General features: G+C 43.7%; 1 protein-coding gene across 1 annotated transcript in view; it reads left to right on the forward strand.

Annotated features, from left to right (window-relative positions):
- Nucleotides 1-17,810, forward strand: part of LOC140501325 (uncharacterized) — a 34,600-nt gene that overhangs the window by 74 nt on the left and 16,716 nt on the right. The window contains exons 2-16 of the mRNA XM_072604842.1: nucleotides 19-125; nucleotides 318-497; nucleotides 1,399-1,604; nucleotides 2,665-2,768; nucleotides 4,391-4,506; nucleotides 7,333-7,500; nucleotides 8,970-9,172; nucleotides 9,645-9,748; nucleotides 10,069-10,184; nucleotides 11,366-11,524; nucleotides 11,820-12,019; nucleotides 14,064-14,164; nucleotides 15,115-15,233; nucleotides 15,933-16,100; nucleotides 16,556-16,764. Coding sequence (XP_072460943.1) covers nucleotides 19-125; nucleotides 318-497; nucleotides 1,399-1,604; nucleotides 2,665-2,768; nucleotides 4,391-4,506; nucleotides 7,333-7,500; nucleotides 8,970-9,172; nucleotides 9,645-9,748; nucleotides 10,069-10,184; nucleotides 11,366-11,524; nucleotides 11,820-12,019; nucleotides 14,064-14,164; nucleotides 15,115-15,233; nucleotides 15,933-16,100; nucleotides 16,556-16,764 — 2,260 coding nt within the window. The remainder of the gene's footprint in view (nucleotides 1-18; nucleotides 126-317; nucleotides 498-1,398; nucleotides 1,605-2,664; nucleotides 2,769-4,390; nucleotides 4,507-7,332; nucleotides 7,501-8,969; nucleotides 9,173-9,644; nucleotides 9,749-10,068; nucleotides 10,185-11,365; nucleotides 11,525-11,819; nucleotides 12,020-14,063; nucleotides 14,165-15,114; nucleotides 15,234-15,932; nucleotides 16,101-16,555; nucleotides 16,765-17,810) is intronic.

Below are 17,810 nucleotides of genomic sequence, written 5' to 3' on the forward strand. Positions count from 1 at the left end.
ACCACCTCCTTATTTCAGCTATCCCTGTGGAGCCACTGATCGAATGGATAAAGAACACATGGGGTTCCTTCTTCTCAGAGGTGACGCTGGAGGAAGTGAAGTCTCTCAGTGGAAATTTCAATCCAGTACGTGCTTCATGCCACCATATTACAGTGGAGGCCAGTCTGGGCACCCCAGTGATTCAGTTCTGGGGTTGTAGAGCCCCAGATCATGAGTTCAACCATTTATAAACTGAGCCCTGAACCCTGGACCCAAGCTGAGCCTCAGTCCCGGAGTCTCAGCTGCAAAGTCCCTAATCTACACATCCTTCTTCACAGGCTGATGTTCTAAGCTACTTGGATATCCGACAGAGGGTGGAGTTTATGGTTACCCCAGATGTGCTCTCCAATGTCACCATTGTGAGGGCTGTTCTAGAGAGCCTGATGTCCAACCAGGATAGGATCCCATTGGCCATAATGGACCAGTTCTTGGCAGAGTTCAACCTGGCTCTCACCAAGGTAAGCAATTTCACTGTAAAACCAGTAAATACTAAGGAGTAGGACACTGCCCTGGCCTCTAGTCCCTTACTTGGTCCAAATGAGACACTAGACTCTTGGAATCTATAAATTTATAACCTTCAGGACCTGTAGATCTCATAGGATGGGACTCCCTGGCAGAGGTGGAATAGTGGAAGGAGTATTAGATCTAGAGACCTAGGTGTGAATCCTGTGCTTTGTCATTCATAGGGTTGTGTGAACTAGAAAAGCCCCTTCTTTTTTCTAGGTTTTTCTTTCCTCATCTTTTAAGTGAGGGCATTGGTCTAGATAATCCTTAATGCTTCTTCTATCTCTAAAACCTAGAACCCTATGACAAAGAACCTTGGGACTCTTTCCTAGAGGACAAAGGAACAGCCACACATGGCTTAAGACCCTCAGACATGAGTACTCTTCACTCAGTCTTCTTGGGTTAGGCCCAGTTGGCTCAGAGAGCCATATTTTCCAATGTGTCATTGAAAATAACAATAAATCCTTCCATATGCATAGTGTTTACAAAGCCCTTTGGGGTATCAGCAAGACATGTAGGCAGTCTTAGACTGGGAGCCAGCAGGCCTCACCTGTAATCCGCTCTTCTTTTGCCTTAGTATATAACTTTTCCCTACTCCCCTACCTGGCCTTATTTTTTTTCTCTGTAAAATGAATGGGGTGGACTAAATGATCCTTATAATTTCTTCCAGTTCTCCCTGTTTAGTGTGGGAGTGACTTGGGACAGAGGTAGTTAAAGAGAACCCAGAGGATTGGGTAGAAATGGGGGCAAGGGTACATAGAAGGGAAGCAAGCCTGTAGGATTGCTGGGGGTTTGGGGGGGAAGGTAGTGCATGCCACAGAGCATAGGCTGATACTTCCTACTTCTTCCCCTTAGGCCAAGAGCCCTGCCCTTTCAGCCCATATGAGACAAAGCATCTTGGATGTACTGCTCCCTAGCCTTGCCTTGCACTTCACGGCCTTCTCTGAAAAGGACTATGAACTCTGGTTCCAAAAGAACCTGTATCTCCTGCTTCCTGGCATTAATGCCCAGGGTCTCAGTCTCCTCCCAATGGACCTCAGCTACCCTTCTTACAGTGCCATGTGAGTTCCTGTGGGGCCCTGTACTCTAACTAGGCACAAACTAACATGAACACCAAGGAAATGGAAGGGATGGTACATGCATTTGCATTACCCCCACCAAGCACCAGGCAGCATAATCTACCAATCACTAAGGCCCCTGTGCAACCAACCCTGTACTAGGTTAGATGGGGGGAGGGTAGGAAAGGAGTGGTAAACGAAAAGGAGACTAGCATGGTGTTTTCCACATAATAGGTGCTGAATGAAGGAATGATTGAGGGAATAATGAGAGGGAAAAAGCATTTATTTGGCACAGAGGACAGAGTGCTGGGCCGAGAATCAGGAAGACCTGAATTCAAATCTGACCTCAGACATTTACTAACTGTGTGACTTTGGGCAAGACACTTAGCCTCTGTTTGCTCACTTTCCTCATCGGTAAATCTGGTATAGACTAAGCACTATATTACTGTCAGCTATAATTATAATTATTATTTCTTATTGCTTCCTATGTGCCAGGCACTGGGCTAAGTGCTTTATGAATATTATCTCATTTGAGCCTCACAACAACTTTGGGAGTTAAGGGTTATTATAATCCCCATTTTACAGTTGAGGAAACTAAGGCAGACAGAAGTTTAAGTGACTCACTCAGGGTCACACAGCTAGTAAGTTTTAGGGATTGGATTTGAACTCAGGTCTTCCTGTCTCCAGGCCCAACGTGCTCTCCACTGAGTCCCTGTCCACCCTTTAGGAGCTCCCAGACTGGTTGAATCTCAGTTTAATTAGACAAATATCTATTAAGTGCCTACTACATTCAAGGGATTGTAGCGTACACTGGAAGAAATACAAAAACAGACAAGAAGCATATAATCCCCTAGAGGGACTTTTGCCCCTTTTCTGGTACCCTGGGTCAGACTCTGCCACCTGGACATCATTCTGTTTTCTGATTGTTCTAATTTGCCTAAAACTCACTGCCAACATCTGGTCACTATGGCAACCCTATTACTCCATCCCCTCTCACTTCTCCTGTCTAGAGAGCCATGATTAACGTACTTCTCTCCATTCTCTTTCTCCTTTCTCATCACAGTGTTCGTGCATTCAGTGATGTCTTCCCTCAGTGTTCCCATCAGACATCCCAGAATATCTACGGCTTCATCCAAAATGTCCTGAGTTATCAGCTTAGAGTATCAGGTACTCAGTCTGGTCCTTTCTTTGCCTGTTGCTCTAATGTTGGGGGTGAATAGGGTGGGAACCGCATCCCATGCTATGCAGCAGTATGTCCAGAGTAGGTCCTAAGAACCTTCCCCCAACAATAAGGGGAAAGGAGTTGAAAGTGGGGAAGGGTTCATAGTATCATAGAATATTGGAGTTGAAAGGATAGTTTCCCATTTTATGGAAGGAGAAACTGAAGCCCAAAAAAGGCAAAGGTCTTCCCCAGTACTATGAAGCAAATGAAACAGTGCTAGACTGTTAGGATAGATTAGAGGCCCTCCTGCATAGGAGTCAGCATTCTTTAAGAAGTGGACTGACTCTCCTTCTGGCCTGCCACAGAAGAAGATGGAGGCAGTAGGGTCTCTGGCAAGTATATAGAATACAAACCCAGGCACCAAGGTTCTAGTCTCAGCTCTGCCACTGAATTGGTGTATGATCTTAGGTAAAGTGTCTAAGGGAGTACTGTCAAGGGGAGAGGTGGTAAAATATAGAAGGAGCAGTGAATTTAGAACCTGAAAACCTAGGATCTATTGCCTACAAGTGTTGTGACTCTGGGCTAATTGCGTAACCTCTCTTCGCCTCAATGTCTCAATCTGTGAAATGGGGATAATAATATCTATACTAGGGCTATTGTGAGGATCAGTGGAAACAATGAGTATTAAGCACTTTTGTAAACTTTAAATTTCTATGTAGATGTCAGTTACTTTTACTATAAAATTTTTTAGAGATTGTGTGATTCAGTAGGTAGAGACCAGAGCTCAAGGACTCTCTCTGACACGGAGGGGCTATATGACCATGGGCAAGTCTCCAAGAGAACCTGCTTTTCTCCAAGACTATAAGTTATGGTCAACCATGGTGACACACACCTGTGATCCCTACTTCTGAGGGAAACTGAGGCTAGTGGATCACTTGAGTTCAGAATTTCTGAACTGTGCTCAGGTTAAAGCCAACCAGGTACCTGTGTTAAGTCTGAAACTTAGATGTGGGGGCTACCAGGTTGCCTAAGGAAGGGTGAACCCACCCAGGTCAAAAACAGAGTAGGTTAAAGTTTCTTTGCTGATCGACACAGGTAAGCCTTGTGAGTGACCATAATACTTCCAGTCTGGGTGAGCTAGGAAGACAGAGAGAGAGAGAGAGAGAGAGAGAGAGAGAGAGAGAGAGAGAGAGAGAGAGAGAGAGAGAGAGAGAGAGGCGGGGAGGGAGAGAAGGAGGGAGGAAGGAAGGAAGGAAAGACCATAAATTACAGATGAGTTGCTAATTTACACAGTTCCCACCCTGGGAGTCCCCTATCCTGATAAAATCATAGGTTGTGACCAAAAAAAAGAAAAGGTCACTTTTATGGGTTATTGTGATGAAAACAGGCTATAAATTGAAAAGGGCTATAGAAATGTGGGCAATCATTATTAATAACTCTTATAGACTTTAGAATAATTGATGGTAATGGTAAATTATTCCCTTGAAGTCACTGGTCTTGGAGGCCTGGATAATGTATAGCTAGGAATATAACCACTGGATAATAGGGAAGTAATGGCATCTTGATATTAACAGGACCCTTCCTGATCTTGACCATTCTCCTTTCCTCTTATTTTCTGGTGGGGCAGGTTCTGTGTTCCCTGGAGCCTATAACAACAGCCAGAGTTATCTTCAGCTCTTTGGTCAGTTTCTAAGCTTTGCCAACTACACTGAACTCCTCACTTTCTACCCGGCCTTTAATGGGGTAGGTATGGACCATGCAATCCTCAAGGTACAGGGACCCATAGGGCCCAGAGCAGTCTAGATGCCCCAGAGGATCTTCCAAGCAGCCTTTGCTAGTCATAGACTTCTCTCCCTATCTTCCATCCCATTCCCTGACCTTTGAGAAGCCTTCATTTAGACCCCAGCCAACACTACCATCACATATGCTGGAAGAAGACCTGAACTTAAATCTGGGTTTTGGCACTAACTCCCTTGGGCAAGTTTCTTAGTCAGTCAATACACTTTTACTTCCAATTAATTCTAATCTTATTAAATGCCTACTCTGTGCCAAGCACTTATGATACAAATAAAAATAGTGGAGTAATCCCTACTCTCAGAGATCTTACATTTTACCAGGAGAGACAACGAGGAGTATAAGTATACACAGAATAATTATAAAGAGAATAAATACAAGGTAGTTAGACACAAGTAGTTAAATGCAAAGTTATCTATGAGCTTGAGAGGGAGAGCACTGGTAGTTAAAGGAATTGGGAAAGTCTTCATGGAAAAGGTAAACACCTTGCATATGTCTCTTTATATGGACTTTTTGTCTCCATCATTAGAATTTAAGGTAATTGTGAGCAGGAATTGTTTCGTTTTTGTCTCGTTTTTACCTGTATCCAGTGATATACCAGTTGGGGAGAGCCGATTGTTAAATTTTCAGTGAGAACACTGACACTTTGGAAATAGGCAATCTCTACAAATCAGGGCTGAATTTATTGCTCTGTTGATTGTCTACACTTAAGAAAGTGATGAAGAAAGTATTAATAATTCAGATTAAAGTGGGTCATGAATGTATTTTTTCCATAGAGCTGGTTAAGCATTTGCCAACACAACACTGCTTGTATCCCTTTTGCCTAGCACAGGGCCTGGCAAACAGTAGGTGCTTAATAAATATTTGTCCATTGAGTGGAGTTTCAGCTGCTTTTTAAAGAAAGAGAGGGTGCTTATGAGGAGAAGGTAAGAGCAGCCAGTGTAAAAGCAAGCAGATGGGAAGACAGAGAGTCATAGATGAGGAAGAAAGAAGGCCAAATTGGCTAGATTTAGGCTACAGTGCAGGAGGAAGAATAATGAAAGCCTGGCAAGATCCATTGGGACCAGGCCGATAAAGGCTTCAAAATTAAATGGAAGAGTTTGCATTTGATTCTAGAGATTACAGGAAGTCACTGGACTTGACTGAGTAGAAGAGCGACATAGTCAAATCTGAATTTAAGGAAAATCACTTGGCAGCAACGTGAAGGATGGTGAGACTGGAGGCAAGGGAGAACAATAATCTAGTTAAAAATTGCTAAGAGCCTAAACTAAGGGCAGTATGTGGAGCACTGGCCCTGGAGTCAGGAGGACCTGAGTTCAAATCCGACCTCAGACACTTACCAACTATGTGATCCTGGGCAAGTCACTTAACCCTGTTTGAGTCAGTTTCCTCATCTGTAAAATGAGCTGTAGAAGGAAACAGCAACCCACTCCAGTATCCAAGAAAACCTCAAATGGGGTCACTAAAAGTCAAACATGACTGAAAACAACTAACTAACATGATGGATTTGTGAGTAGAGAAGAAGTCTAACTCCAGAGATATTGTAGAAGTAGAAACTGTAGATTTGGCAATTGATTCAAACTGTGGGGTGAGGGAGAGTGAGGAGAAGAGGGAAATGCTAAGATTGTGAACCTGGAGACAAAGAATGATGGTACTTTTGACAGAAATAGGGGTTTTGGAAGAATTGGAAAGATCATAAGATCCGTTTTGGTTGTACTAAGTTTGAGACATCTAGATGTCTCTGGGACATCTAGTTTGAAACATCCAATAGTTCATTGGTAATGAGAGATTGAAACTCACGAGAAAAACCAGGACTAGACAGACAGTTCTAGAGGTCATCTTCATAGAGATAATAATTAAACCCATGGGAGATGACGAGGTCACTAAGAGAGAGAATGTAGAAAGAGAAGAATAGGAGACCTAAAACAGAGTGTTGGGGAATACCACCACTTAACAGTCATCACCTGGATAATGAAGTAGCAAAGGAGACTGAGAAGGGCCTTTGACCAGTACCCTGAGGTACTTAACCAGCTTAGGAGACTACTTTCTATTTGGGGACACAACGTGTACACTGACAAGTAAATACAAGATATTCTGATGAAGGGCAGAGCCTAAACAACTGAACCAGTAGAAAAGATTCAATGAAGGAGATAGAACTTGAGTTGAGACTTGAAAAAAGACCAAGATTCTGGCCTGAAGTGTGGGACTATTGAGTGGGTGATAGGGGAGTTAAAAGAAGAGAAGAGATCTGGGGAGCTGGGGCAGCATTGGAGGAGTCAGAGGAGGCCTCCTAGAGGAGGTAGGATTAGTGCTAAGGCTTGAATAACAGGGAAGTCTTAGATAGAGGGAAAGAATGGGGGGAGAGCATTCCAGGCAGAGGAAAATTGTGTGAACAAAGAGCTGATGAACTCTAGGTGCAGATTAATAAATGGCAAATGAAGGAATTTGTTTTGTTTGTCTATGCATATTTTTACAAGGGTTTACTTTTTATTTTTTCTTTTCTGCCAATGGAAGAGAAAAGGAAAGGCAGAGAAAAATGGCCTTTTTTTCTTTAAAAACAATAAATTGTAAAAATAAAGGCAAGAATGAATTTTGTATGTATAGGAAATGGTAAGGAAACTGACCAGGGAGATAACTTCTCTGTGCTCAGTTTCCTCATTTGTCAAATGGAGAATGGGAAAGGCAGTACCTTGACTGGGGAGATGAACAGTAGTGTGACTTCCAGTGGCTACATGAAGATATCAGTCTGCCTTCTCTCTTCATCATTTATCCTAGTATGAAGTCTTAGAGAGGCTCTCGGCCCAGCAACTTGGGGAGATGATGCTAGTAGTAGGTGCGATAAGGAGTGAGCGTTCCGCCATCAGAATTCTGGTAGAGATGGAGCGGCGACCCTTCAGGGACATGGCTGAATTCCTGGCCAGATTCAATGCTGTGGCCCAGCTGGTAAGTGCTCCTCCCTTCTGAGGTAGGCCCATCGCCCTTGGCTCTGGTCTCCAAAAGCTGACTTTGCTTTATTGTTAGCAACAACCTCTACTCACTGCCTCACTGATCACCCTTTCCCCCATGGTCTTTGTCTTGCTCTTCAATGTATCCTTCCCCCAGTCCATTGGAAGCTTTTGCTTTCTCCTCCAGTGGGATAAATGAATCTGGGCTGATGTTCTAACAGCAGAGGGCCAATTCCAAGAAAATGTCATAACTTGAATAGGTGCCTTCGGGAGACAGCAACCCTGCGTTTGTTCTCTTGATCCCTTTAAAAAAAATTGTCAGTTCTTACACCTAGGCACTACTTTGGCCTTTCTGCAGTGTTTTCTTTCTTTTTTAAAAGATCTGGTCCCAGGCTTTGCCTCTAGGAATACCTTTTTTATTGCTTTTTCCATAAGCCAAAATATTCCCCTAATCATACTGATCATTATACAAAGTCTTATAATGACACTTTCAATGACAGAGCCTGATGGGGTACCTTACGTAAGATAGGCACTCAACAAATTTTTTTAATAATAAATTTATTTGTTTTCAGTTGTCAACAATCACTCCCATAAGTTTCAAATTTGCTCCTCCTCCCTCTCCCCTCCCTCCCCAAAAGGGCATGCAATACTTTATGAGTTCTAGACATACATTCTTATTAAACACATTTTCACATCAGTCATGTTGCATAGAAGAATTAAAATGAATGGAAGAAGCCATGAAAACAAAACATAACATAACAAAAGAGAAAATAGTCTGCTTCATTCTGTGTTCTGACTCTATTGTTCTTTCTCTGGATGGCATTTTACATCAAGAGTCCTTTGGAAATGTTTTAGGTCCTTGCATTGCTGTGAAAGGCTAAGTTTATCAGAAACAGTCCTTGTATTCTATGGCAAACTGTGGCTGTTACTGTGTATAATGTTTTCCTGGTTCTGCTCACTTCACTCAGCATCAGTTCATATAAGTCTATCCAGGTATTTTTGAAGTCTGCCTATTCGTCATTTCTTATAACACAATAATATTCCATTACATTCATATAGCACTTGTTCATTGACTGACCAATCTTACCCTCTATACATAATTCCTAAATAAAACCTGGTTTTCTACTTATTTGGACTTTTCAAACTATTCTTGACTCAATAGGATAATATTCCTGGTTTTGTATAGTGGTTTCACTAGGAAGACCTTTAGAGGACATCTAGTTTCATCTCCATATAAGAAAATTGAGGCCTAGAGAGGCATTGTCCAAGGCCTCAAAGCTACCAAATGCTATGTCCAAGTAGCTTTCCTTTCCTGGCCTGTATAAAATAAAGATGCAGTGGAGAAGGAACTAGTTTGGGAGTCTGGAGACCAAGGCCCTAACCCCAGCTTTGGTGATTGGCCAGCTCATCCCTGTGCTTCAGTTTCCCTCTCTGTAAAATGGGTTGTCCTCTGCTTTGACCCTACAGAGGGGTGTCACCATCCTGCCCGATGCTCGTGTCCGGACCCTCAGTCTCGAGGCCATCTTCAAGCTGCTCCCATTCCATATCCTCACAGCCCAAGACTATGACATCTGGTTTGGTCACCTGATGCCCCTCTTCCTGCCCAGCCTCAATAGCAGGCTCCTGCAGCTGATTCCCCAGGACATCGAGTGCCAAGCCCAGCAGAACTTGTGAGCTCCCAGCCCCAGGCTTCACCTTACTCTGGGGTCATTCACAGACAGAACTGCTGGCTTCTTAGTCTGGACTCCCTTAGCATATCATATCAATCCACAAAGGCTCCAGTCCAGGGCCTGAGAACTCCAGACTTGGGCCAAGCTGGTGGCCTGGAATTATTCTACTTAAGGCCTTTTGCCTCTTCCTTTTCTCCTCCCCAGTTCTCCCTGCTGCCCTGCCTGTCTCCATCTCATCAATCATGGGAAGGCAGTGTAGCACAGTAGAAAAAAACACTGGCCTTGGAATCAGGAGACCTGTGTTCTCAAGAGATATATAATTTCTCTGAGCCTCAGTTTTCCCCATCTGTAAGATGAAAGCAATAATATTTGAAATATCTATTGGATGGGACTGTTGTGAGGAAAGTACTCCATAAATCATAAAAGTGTTATATAAATGTTCTTTGCTGCTGCTTTTATCTGTATGATGCAGGGTGGCTGCCCTAGATGGTGTGTTTGACCATTTGACAGATGACCAAAGGAGACTAGTCCATGGTTGGATCCGAAGCTACCTTACAGCCCATCTTCAGACACAAGGTCCTCTGTCCTTAAAGCCTACTGAGCCTACCCGGTTCCATGGGGGACTAATGAACTAGGAGTGACAGATGGAATTAGAAGTTAGGGATCAAATGGACAGCAGGTATGGAGTTGGGTCAGGACTGTGTCTGGAATCAGAGACAGATCTGAGTCTGTGACCAGGGTAAGAGAATCAAGTTAGAATTGAGGTCAGAGACACAGCCTGGGGTCACAGATCAGCCTGGAGTCGCTGATCATTCTGTGGGAGGCGATGTTACTCCAACTTTTAGCCAGATGGGGTGGGTGGCACTTATGAACTGATCCTAAGCTCCTTTCTGTAGGCATAACCTGCTCTGCTGATGCTCCCAGCAGCCTCTGGATCACTCACAATTACAGGCGTTTCCGGGCTTTTGCCACCATGGAAGAATTCTCAACCCTCAACCTGAATTTTGAGGGGGTAGGTACCATGGCCCTAACCTCCTTAGCTTCTACAATTGCTCCCTCCGATATGTACACTGGACAGGAAAGGAGTACAAAAGTTGAGGGGGAGGGAATGTCAGTCACTACTGGGCTTGCCAGCCACATGCAGACAAAATCATTCCATCCAAAGTATCAGTTCCCAATACCGAAGAGGGAAAGAGGGAAAGAGAAAGAGGTGCCTCACCTCCTAATTATTCATGCTAATAGGAGAGACACGGGAATAGATAATGATACACTGATATATAATCCAAAAGATTAGGCAAATCAAACACAGAATTAGTGAAGAACAAGACTGAAACCACATCAGTATCTTGAAATCTTTCTATGCCTTCATGTTGGATGCCAAGTTTTGTTTTTATTCTTCTAAACATGAACTTTGGATTCTGTGTCAAGTAATGAGCGTGCTATTGATGAGTAATTGAAATAACTGTGAAAATTCTCATTGAAAATGCAGCATTGCAGTTAAAGTTATTGAGATCAGTTCATTGGAGAATATATTTAATTTTTCAGACAGTATATCAGAAACTGTATTATAGAGAAAAGTGTAATTTTGTGGTTAACTATGTAACATTTTTATTGAAAGACTTTTCACAATTTTGCTTTTAAAATTTCTATGGAAAAGAATTTGCAAATTGTACACCTAGTTTAATAAAATACTTACACACACACACACACACACACACACACACACACACACACCCCAAAGATTGGGCAAATCAAAATACCAAATAATGTCCAAACTGCAGAGGGCACATAGCAGAGAGGAAAGAATGCTGAAGTAGCACCCAAGATACCTGGCCTCAAATCTCATCCTCCCATGTCTCCCTGAACAATCACTTTATACTTCTGAGTTTCACTTTTCCTCATCTATAAAATGGGGTTGATAATACTCTCCTCCCAGGGTTGATGTAAGAAAAGTGCCTGGTAAACCTTTAAGCCCTAGAAATGTGAGTTGCTTGTCCAAACAATCATTCAAAATGGCAGGAGGACCAGGATTTCTGAACACCATTTTAGCTGGGCACTGGGAGGCATCACAGGATGTATTGCCATGGGTTCTACTTCCTAATTGAGCTGTTATCCTAATGAGTTTGCCTTACTTATGTTGATGAAGAAGTTTTGTAGTTATATATCTGACCACGCTGTGTTTTCTCCTGGTAGTTTTCAGCCCTGACTGAGCTATCTGCAGGCCAGCTGGCCCAGGTCATGGTGCAGACAGGAGCGATAGCTGATGAATCTACCATCCTGAAAATCATGGGCCAGATAAATACAACCTTGGACCTGGCACAATTTTTTAACAGCCTCAATGCCCTGTCCCAGGTGAGTATTTGGCTTTCAGGCCTCCTAGCCTTAGTGCTGGGTGGGGTTAAGGAGTAAGCTTCATGGATAAGGGATGAATTTTCCCAAGGGTCTTTGGGATCATTTGCATATAGTTTGCATAGTGATTCTAGGAGAGTTATAAAGTCTGATTTGGTTGTTGGGATTGTGATTATTATTGTGAGAAAAATAATTGGGAGCCTTACTGATGCAGTTAAGGAGTCAAGTCTGGGTCTGTGATGCCCTGGTCCCCAGCCTGGGCAAGAAAGCTCTGAATAAGCCAAAATTGGTCTTGCAGGCACAGCTCCAAGACAGTGTCCACACAGGCCTCCTGCTCAGCCTGGCCTTCCAGCACCTAGCTCTCCACTTCCCCAAGTTCCAGAGCACAGATTTTGCCTACTGGTTCCAGAGCGGCCTCCAGAATGTACTGCAGGCGGTGAATGAGACCTTTGCTGCCCAGATCCCCCTGACCATCTCCTGTGATGCTTACCAGAACATGTAGGTCCTGAGGCTGGCTGGGGGCATTCATTTGCCTCTATTGCCTGTTCCTATGCCCAGGAGACAAGGCCACAGGGCAGATCATTCAAGGGCCTCTTTTTCCTAAGTAAAGGGGGCATTATGATGCATCATAGGAACATAGATTCAGGGCTAGAAGGGACCCAAGAAGTCACCTGGTTCAATTCTTTCATTTTACAGAAAATAACATAAGATAGATAAGAAAATTGATATAAGAAAATAAGATAAGGTAAGAAAACTGAATCTCAGAGAAGTTAATCCAGAATTGGAGACTATGAGAGGTGGAAGAGACTTTAAATATCTAGAATCATAGTTTTACAACTGAAAGAAACCTCAGGAATTATCTAGTCAAACCCTAAAGATGAAGAAAACCAAGGCATCACTAAGTAGGGAACTAACTTCACCAAGGTCACCTAGCTCCCAGGTCTCTTAGCTTCCAGGGTAGTGAGATTTCCACTGCACCACACTGCTCTCTGTCTGATCAGGTCACATCAAGATGTCACATTTAAAGAAGGATTTGGACAAATTGAAGGGTGATCAGATCAGTAAGGAGATTAGAATACGTGCCATATAAAGATTGGTTGAAAGAATCAAAGAGGATTAGCCTGAAAAATCCAAAACCACACCTGATTACCTTCTCCAAATATCTTAAGAGTTATTGTGTGGAAGATGTGTTAGGAATGTTCTACCAAGCCTCGGATGGAAGAAAGAACTAGGAACAATGGCTAGGAGTCACAAAGAGACACAGACACATTTACCTAAGGGAAAACTTCCTGACAATTGGAGAAATCTTCAGAAATTGGGTGCAGGTGCTGTGGCTGGAGATTTTCAGAAGCAAGCAGCCCTACTGGCCAGAGACATAGCCCAGAGGCTTCCCCATTAGGTGGAAAGTTGGCATAACTGACTTCCAAAGTAGGTCCCTTTCAGTTCTGAGATTCTCCAAGGAAATTCACATGGGTGACTGGAGGAAACAGAACTCAGGGACCTGTGGTGCTGACTTTGTTATTGATTACCCAAGCCTGTGCCCACTATTCATAACCTTTTAAAAGGTCTCTTGACACCCAGAGAGAAAGGGATGTTTCCTCCCCTGGGCCTCATTTACTGCCAGGGAGGGACAGAGGCCCCAAGGAATGGGCCAACCTCAAACAAAAACAGGACAGAAATATCCCTTTAAATGTTTTCCAAGAGCCTCATTAGCTACTGCAACTCCTGTTTATTCCATACATCAGAAAAGTTTCTGGTTTTTTTTTTCAAAAAACAAAGCTGAAGTTGGCTTCAGCTTAGACCAGAAGAACAAATCTCCCACATCATATTCATTCATTCAACATACAGTTGTAAGCGCCTCCAATGTGCACAGAATTGTGTCAAGCACTAGGGAAGAAACAAAAACATATAATCCTGGCTCTGTGACTTACTAAGCTGTGTATCCTTGGGTAAGTCACTTAGCCTGTAAAAGAAGTAAATGACCTCTCATATCCTTTCTAATTCTAAATCTATCATCCTATGATCCTAAGAACTGGTTCCTGGACTCAAAGAGCTTGTAGTCTAGCATGGTCATAAGCTCTATACACAGACAGCCATAATACAAAGTAATATCACAGGCTCAGGCAATGGGAGAAGGGAGAAGGAAGGGAGCTCCAGCTGAGCGCCAGTATTGACCAATGTCTCTACAAGAATCGATTTTTTTCCTAGTCAAGTAAGGTAGGGAATAGGATTTCTTGTTCCTTCTCCAATCTCTGGAGGACAAAACCCATTAAGGACAAAAAACTTAGCTGGTTTTCAGGGGGGAGAAAAGTTTAAGGGACCAGGCCATAGCTGTGGATGTGGTGCACCAAGGGATGTTAGCATAGTGCCTGGCACATAGTAGGTGTTTAATAAATGTTGATTGATTGATTGGATACCTGAGGGAAGTCACTTCAACACTCTGGGGTTCAATTACTCCAGCTGTCACCTGTACACATCTATGTTGGATAACTTCACCCTCCATTTCTGCAATTTTCCATTTCTGCATTCTCCTCTCTCACAGAGTGAAAGGATTCAATAATGTTTACCAGCTCATCCCTGCCCCCAATGCCCCAAGTGTATATGGATTCTGCAAAGCCTTCCTCACAGCCAGAGCTCAGTCAGGTATGTGACTTTGAACATAATGCCCATGTTAGTATCATCATGATAACAGCTATGAATAAAAGTTCCATCCTTCATGGACTTTGTCCCTTGCAGTGGGTATGAGCTTCACAGAGTCATTCATACTCTCTCTAGGTCTTGCTCTGTAAGGATATTCATTCAAGAGATGGATTCTAGGATTGGAAGGGGGAAAGCATTCTTGAGTCCAGAACTGGGCTAAGCCTGGATATGATGTTGGGCAAGGGTGGGGAACCTGCAGTCTCAAGGACATGTGGTCTTCTAGGTCCTTGAGCATGGCCTTTTGACTGAGTCCAAGTTTTACAGAACAAATTCTTTTATTAAGGAGATTTGTTCTGTCAGGTTTGGATTCAGTCAAAGAGCTGCACTTAAGGGCCTAGAGGGCCACATATGGCCTCAAGGCCACAGGTTCCCCACCCCTGGTGTTGAGGCTTTAGCTATAATCAGAGTTAGGTATCAGTCTGGAGCCAAGGTTAGTGGTCAGTCTGGAACTAGGATGGGACTCAGTCTAAAGTTAGGATAGGACTCATTTTAGGACTAGGTTTAAAAAGTTATAAGTCATAGGTAAGGAGTCATCCTGAGACTATGGTTAAGGGATGGTGAATAAAAGTTTTATTTGACTCAGAAGGGGCTAGTACAATTCTCTGGTCCACATTTGCACCAGCTCACTGGTGGCCAGGGAAATGAAATCCGCAAATCCTAGACCTCCATGAACTACACTGTCCCATTCAAGTTATAGAATTCGAAAATCTTAAGTCAGAAAGGACCTTAGCAGTCCTTCCCCAGAAGACTAGGTTTCCAACCCCCCGACCCTGCAGGGTGGCACTCATGAGCACCAAGGTAGCCAGAGGTATACTCAAGTGGGAGCTAATCCCAGGAACACAGAATGATTGCAGCCAGGTCAAAGCCCCCATGCCAGATATTTACCTCTTAAGGAACACCCTGTGGGCATGACATATCCAGTTCTGAGGTGTGGCTAGATACATACTTGGGGAACTTCAGTATCTTCGCTGACTACCAGGACCTGCTGAACTGGAACGGAAAACTGCAAGGGGTGAGTGGTCCCTGCTCAGGTGGGTTGGACATGAAGCCAGTGAGAAGGTAGGCTATCTCTCCCTTTTTTGTAAGAGTCCCCAGAAACTATTCCATCACCTTCTTTCAGATGCTGAGGTCAAATTAAACCTCTCCTCCCTTCCACATTTCTCTGCCTCTGGGGTTTTGCCTGAATTATCTGGTTATGGCAGGGTCGGGGTGCTGGGACCCCTGGGGTTCCTGCTACCAATATTATTGCTCCAAAGGGGGCAGAACAGCATAGAAAATTTTTTCAAAAATAGATTTTAAAAAAAAGATTCCTGTTTGACTCTAGAATATAGCCACAAGATTTTGGACAAGCCATTTACTCTCCCTGAGCCTCAGTTTCCTTATCTGTAAAATGAGGGGGTTGGAAGAAATGACTTCTAAGGTCCTTTCCATTATGATCACAAGCCTTTTCATTGGGTTTCTCCTCCTGATAACATTAGAGTCCTTATCCTCTTCACTCACATCATCTTAAAGTCCAGGTGGATGCCAGGAAAAGAGGGGGCCTGGGATAAACCATTTTTTTCCCAATACTCCCCTATAAACGATGTAAAGCTTAGTGTAGAGCAGAGGAGTTGGCAAAGGCTGCAGATCCTTCAGAATCCCCTCAGTTCTCAGGCTCAGGATCTTACCTACATAGGGTCTCTGGCTCACTTTGTCCCTATGTCTTCTGTAGCTCTCTTTGCTGAACAAAATGACTCCCATCCAGTTGGCCTCATTTGCCATACAGTCTGGCACTATCAACCTTGAAAAAGACATGGATCTGGTCCTTCCCAGGCTCCAGAGCATGCCTGCAGAAGCTGTGGGCCAGTTCCTGAGCCAACTCACCATGGAACTCCAGCTGGTAAGACCTCCACCTGACCCTGAGGTCCTCAGTGACTGGAGCAGGGGGGTGGTGATGGCATGGAAAATCCAGGGGTCCCCTGCAGGTTTGGCCTCTTTCCTTTTCTTTATCACTAACCCTTGTCCTGGAATTCCTGAAACTCTCCAGTGGCCCAATCCTTCCCCTCACTCACTGCTTTGGGCCACCTCTATAGCATGAACCCAAATATATCCTCCCCAAGGCCATAGTCAATATTTCAAAATCGCCTCTCTCCCCACAACCCCTATCCAAACTCACATTTCTGAATATCACTGAGAAAATTGACTTGATAAGCTAATACTTTCTGATATATTAGTGAGAATTAAGGAAAATGGTCCCCCCTTCCAACCCCTCCAGAGGGTTTTGATTCTCAAGGAGGCCTCCCTCTCTCATTCAATCCTCTACTAAGCTCCATTCTCTTTTCCCTGTTCCATCAGTCAGCCGGGGCCATCCAAAATGTAGCAGTCAGGAGGAAAATGCTCAAGCAACTGGTAGGCCAGATTCAAGGGGGATTCTTAAGGTGGAGACCAGAGGACTGGACCCTTTTCCTCTCGACCAAGCTCTTGCCTCTCCTGCCCAGCCTGGGTGCCAAGGATGCCCAGCTCCTTTTGTCCTACATCTCTGGATGTGACAGCTTCCAAACTTTGTGAGTGGACATCAAAGGAATCCTGGGCCAAAGCAAGACAGTGGGGAAGGACTTTGGAGGGGGAAAGATCAGTGACAAAAGTGGACTTTTCCCCTGATGATAGATCAATCTGGCCAGCATTTGTCAAATGTCCACAAGGTACAAGGTTTCATGCGAGGCACTGGTGTGAGAAAGATTGAAAATAGCAGAGTTTCTGCCCTCAGGACACATAATTTACTATCAATCAACAAGTACTAACGCAGTTTCTACTCTGCGCCAGGTGCTGCTCATTACTTAGGATAATACCTGGCACACAGTAGGTACTTAAAAAATGTTGATTTCTACTTTCAAGGAGCATGTATTCTTATGGAGGAAACAAACATTCACATAAATAAGCATATTTTGTTGTCCAGTCATTTCATTTATGTCCAACCCTTCTTGAACGCATTTGGGGTTTTCTTGGTAGATAATGCAGTGGTTTGCCATTTCCTTTTCCAGCTCATTTTACAGATGAGGAAACTGAGGCAAACAGAGTTACTTGACTTGCCCAGGGCCACACAGCTAGTAAGTGTCTGAGGCCAAATTTAAATTCATGAAGATGAGCCCTCCTGATTCCAGGCCCAGCACTCCATCCACTGCACTAGGTAGCTGCCCAAATGAGCATATACAGAAGGAATAAAAAAAAAATAAACACAAATGATCATAATAGTTAAATACAGGGTAGTTTGGGATAGAGAGATCAGGAAAGGCTTCAGATGGAAAGTAGTGCTTGAGCTGAATCTTGAAGGAAGTAAGGGGTGGGGGGAGAGATGCAATTCTATAAGGCAGAAGTGAGGAGGGAGTGCATTCCTGGCAGAGGACATGGCCACTGCAAAGGCATGGAGCTGGGAGATAAATATAAACAGAGTAAAGTGTGTTAGAAGCAAAGGAGAGATCTAAAGTAACTCTAGGAAAAATCTGGGGAAATAGAGATTACCTTCAACTTGGTGGGAGTGAGGAAAAATATCAAGGAAGGATTCTTAGAGGAGATGGTACCTGAGCTAATTCTTGAAGGAAGAGAAGGATTT

Source organism: Notamacropus eugenii, chromosome 1 (assembly GCF_028372415.1).
Source record: "Notamacropus eugenii isolate mMacEug1 chromosome 1, mMacEug1.pri_v2, whole genome shotgun sequence".
NCBI classification, from domain to species: Eukaryota; Metazoa; Chordata; class Mammalia; order Diprotodontia; family Macropodidae; genus Notamacropus; species Notamacropus eugenii.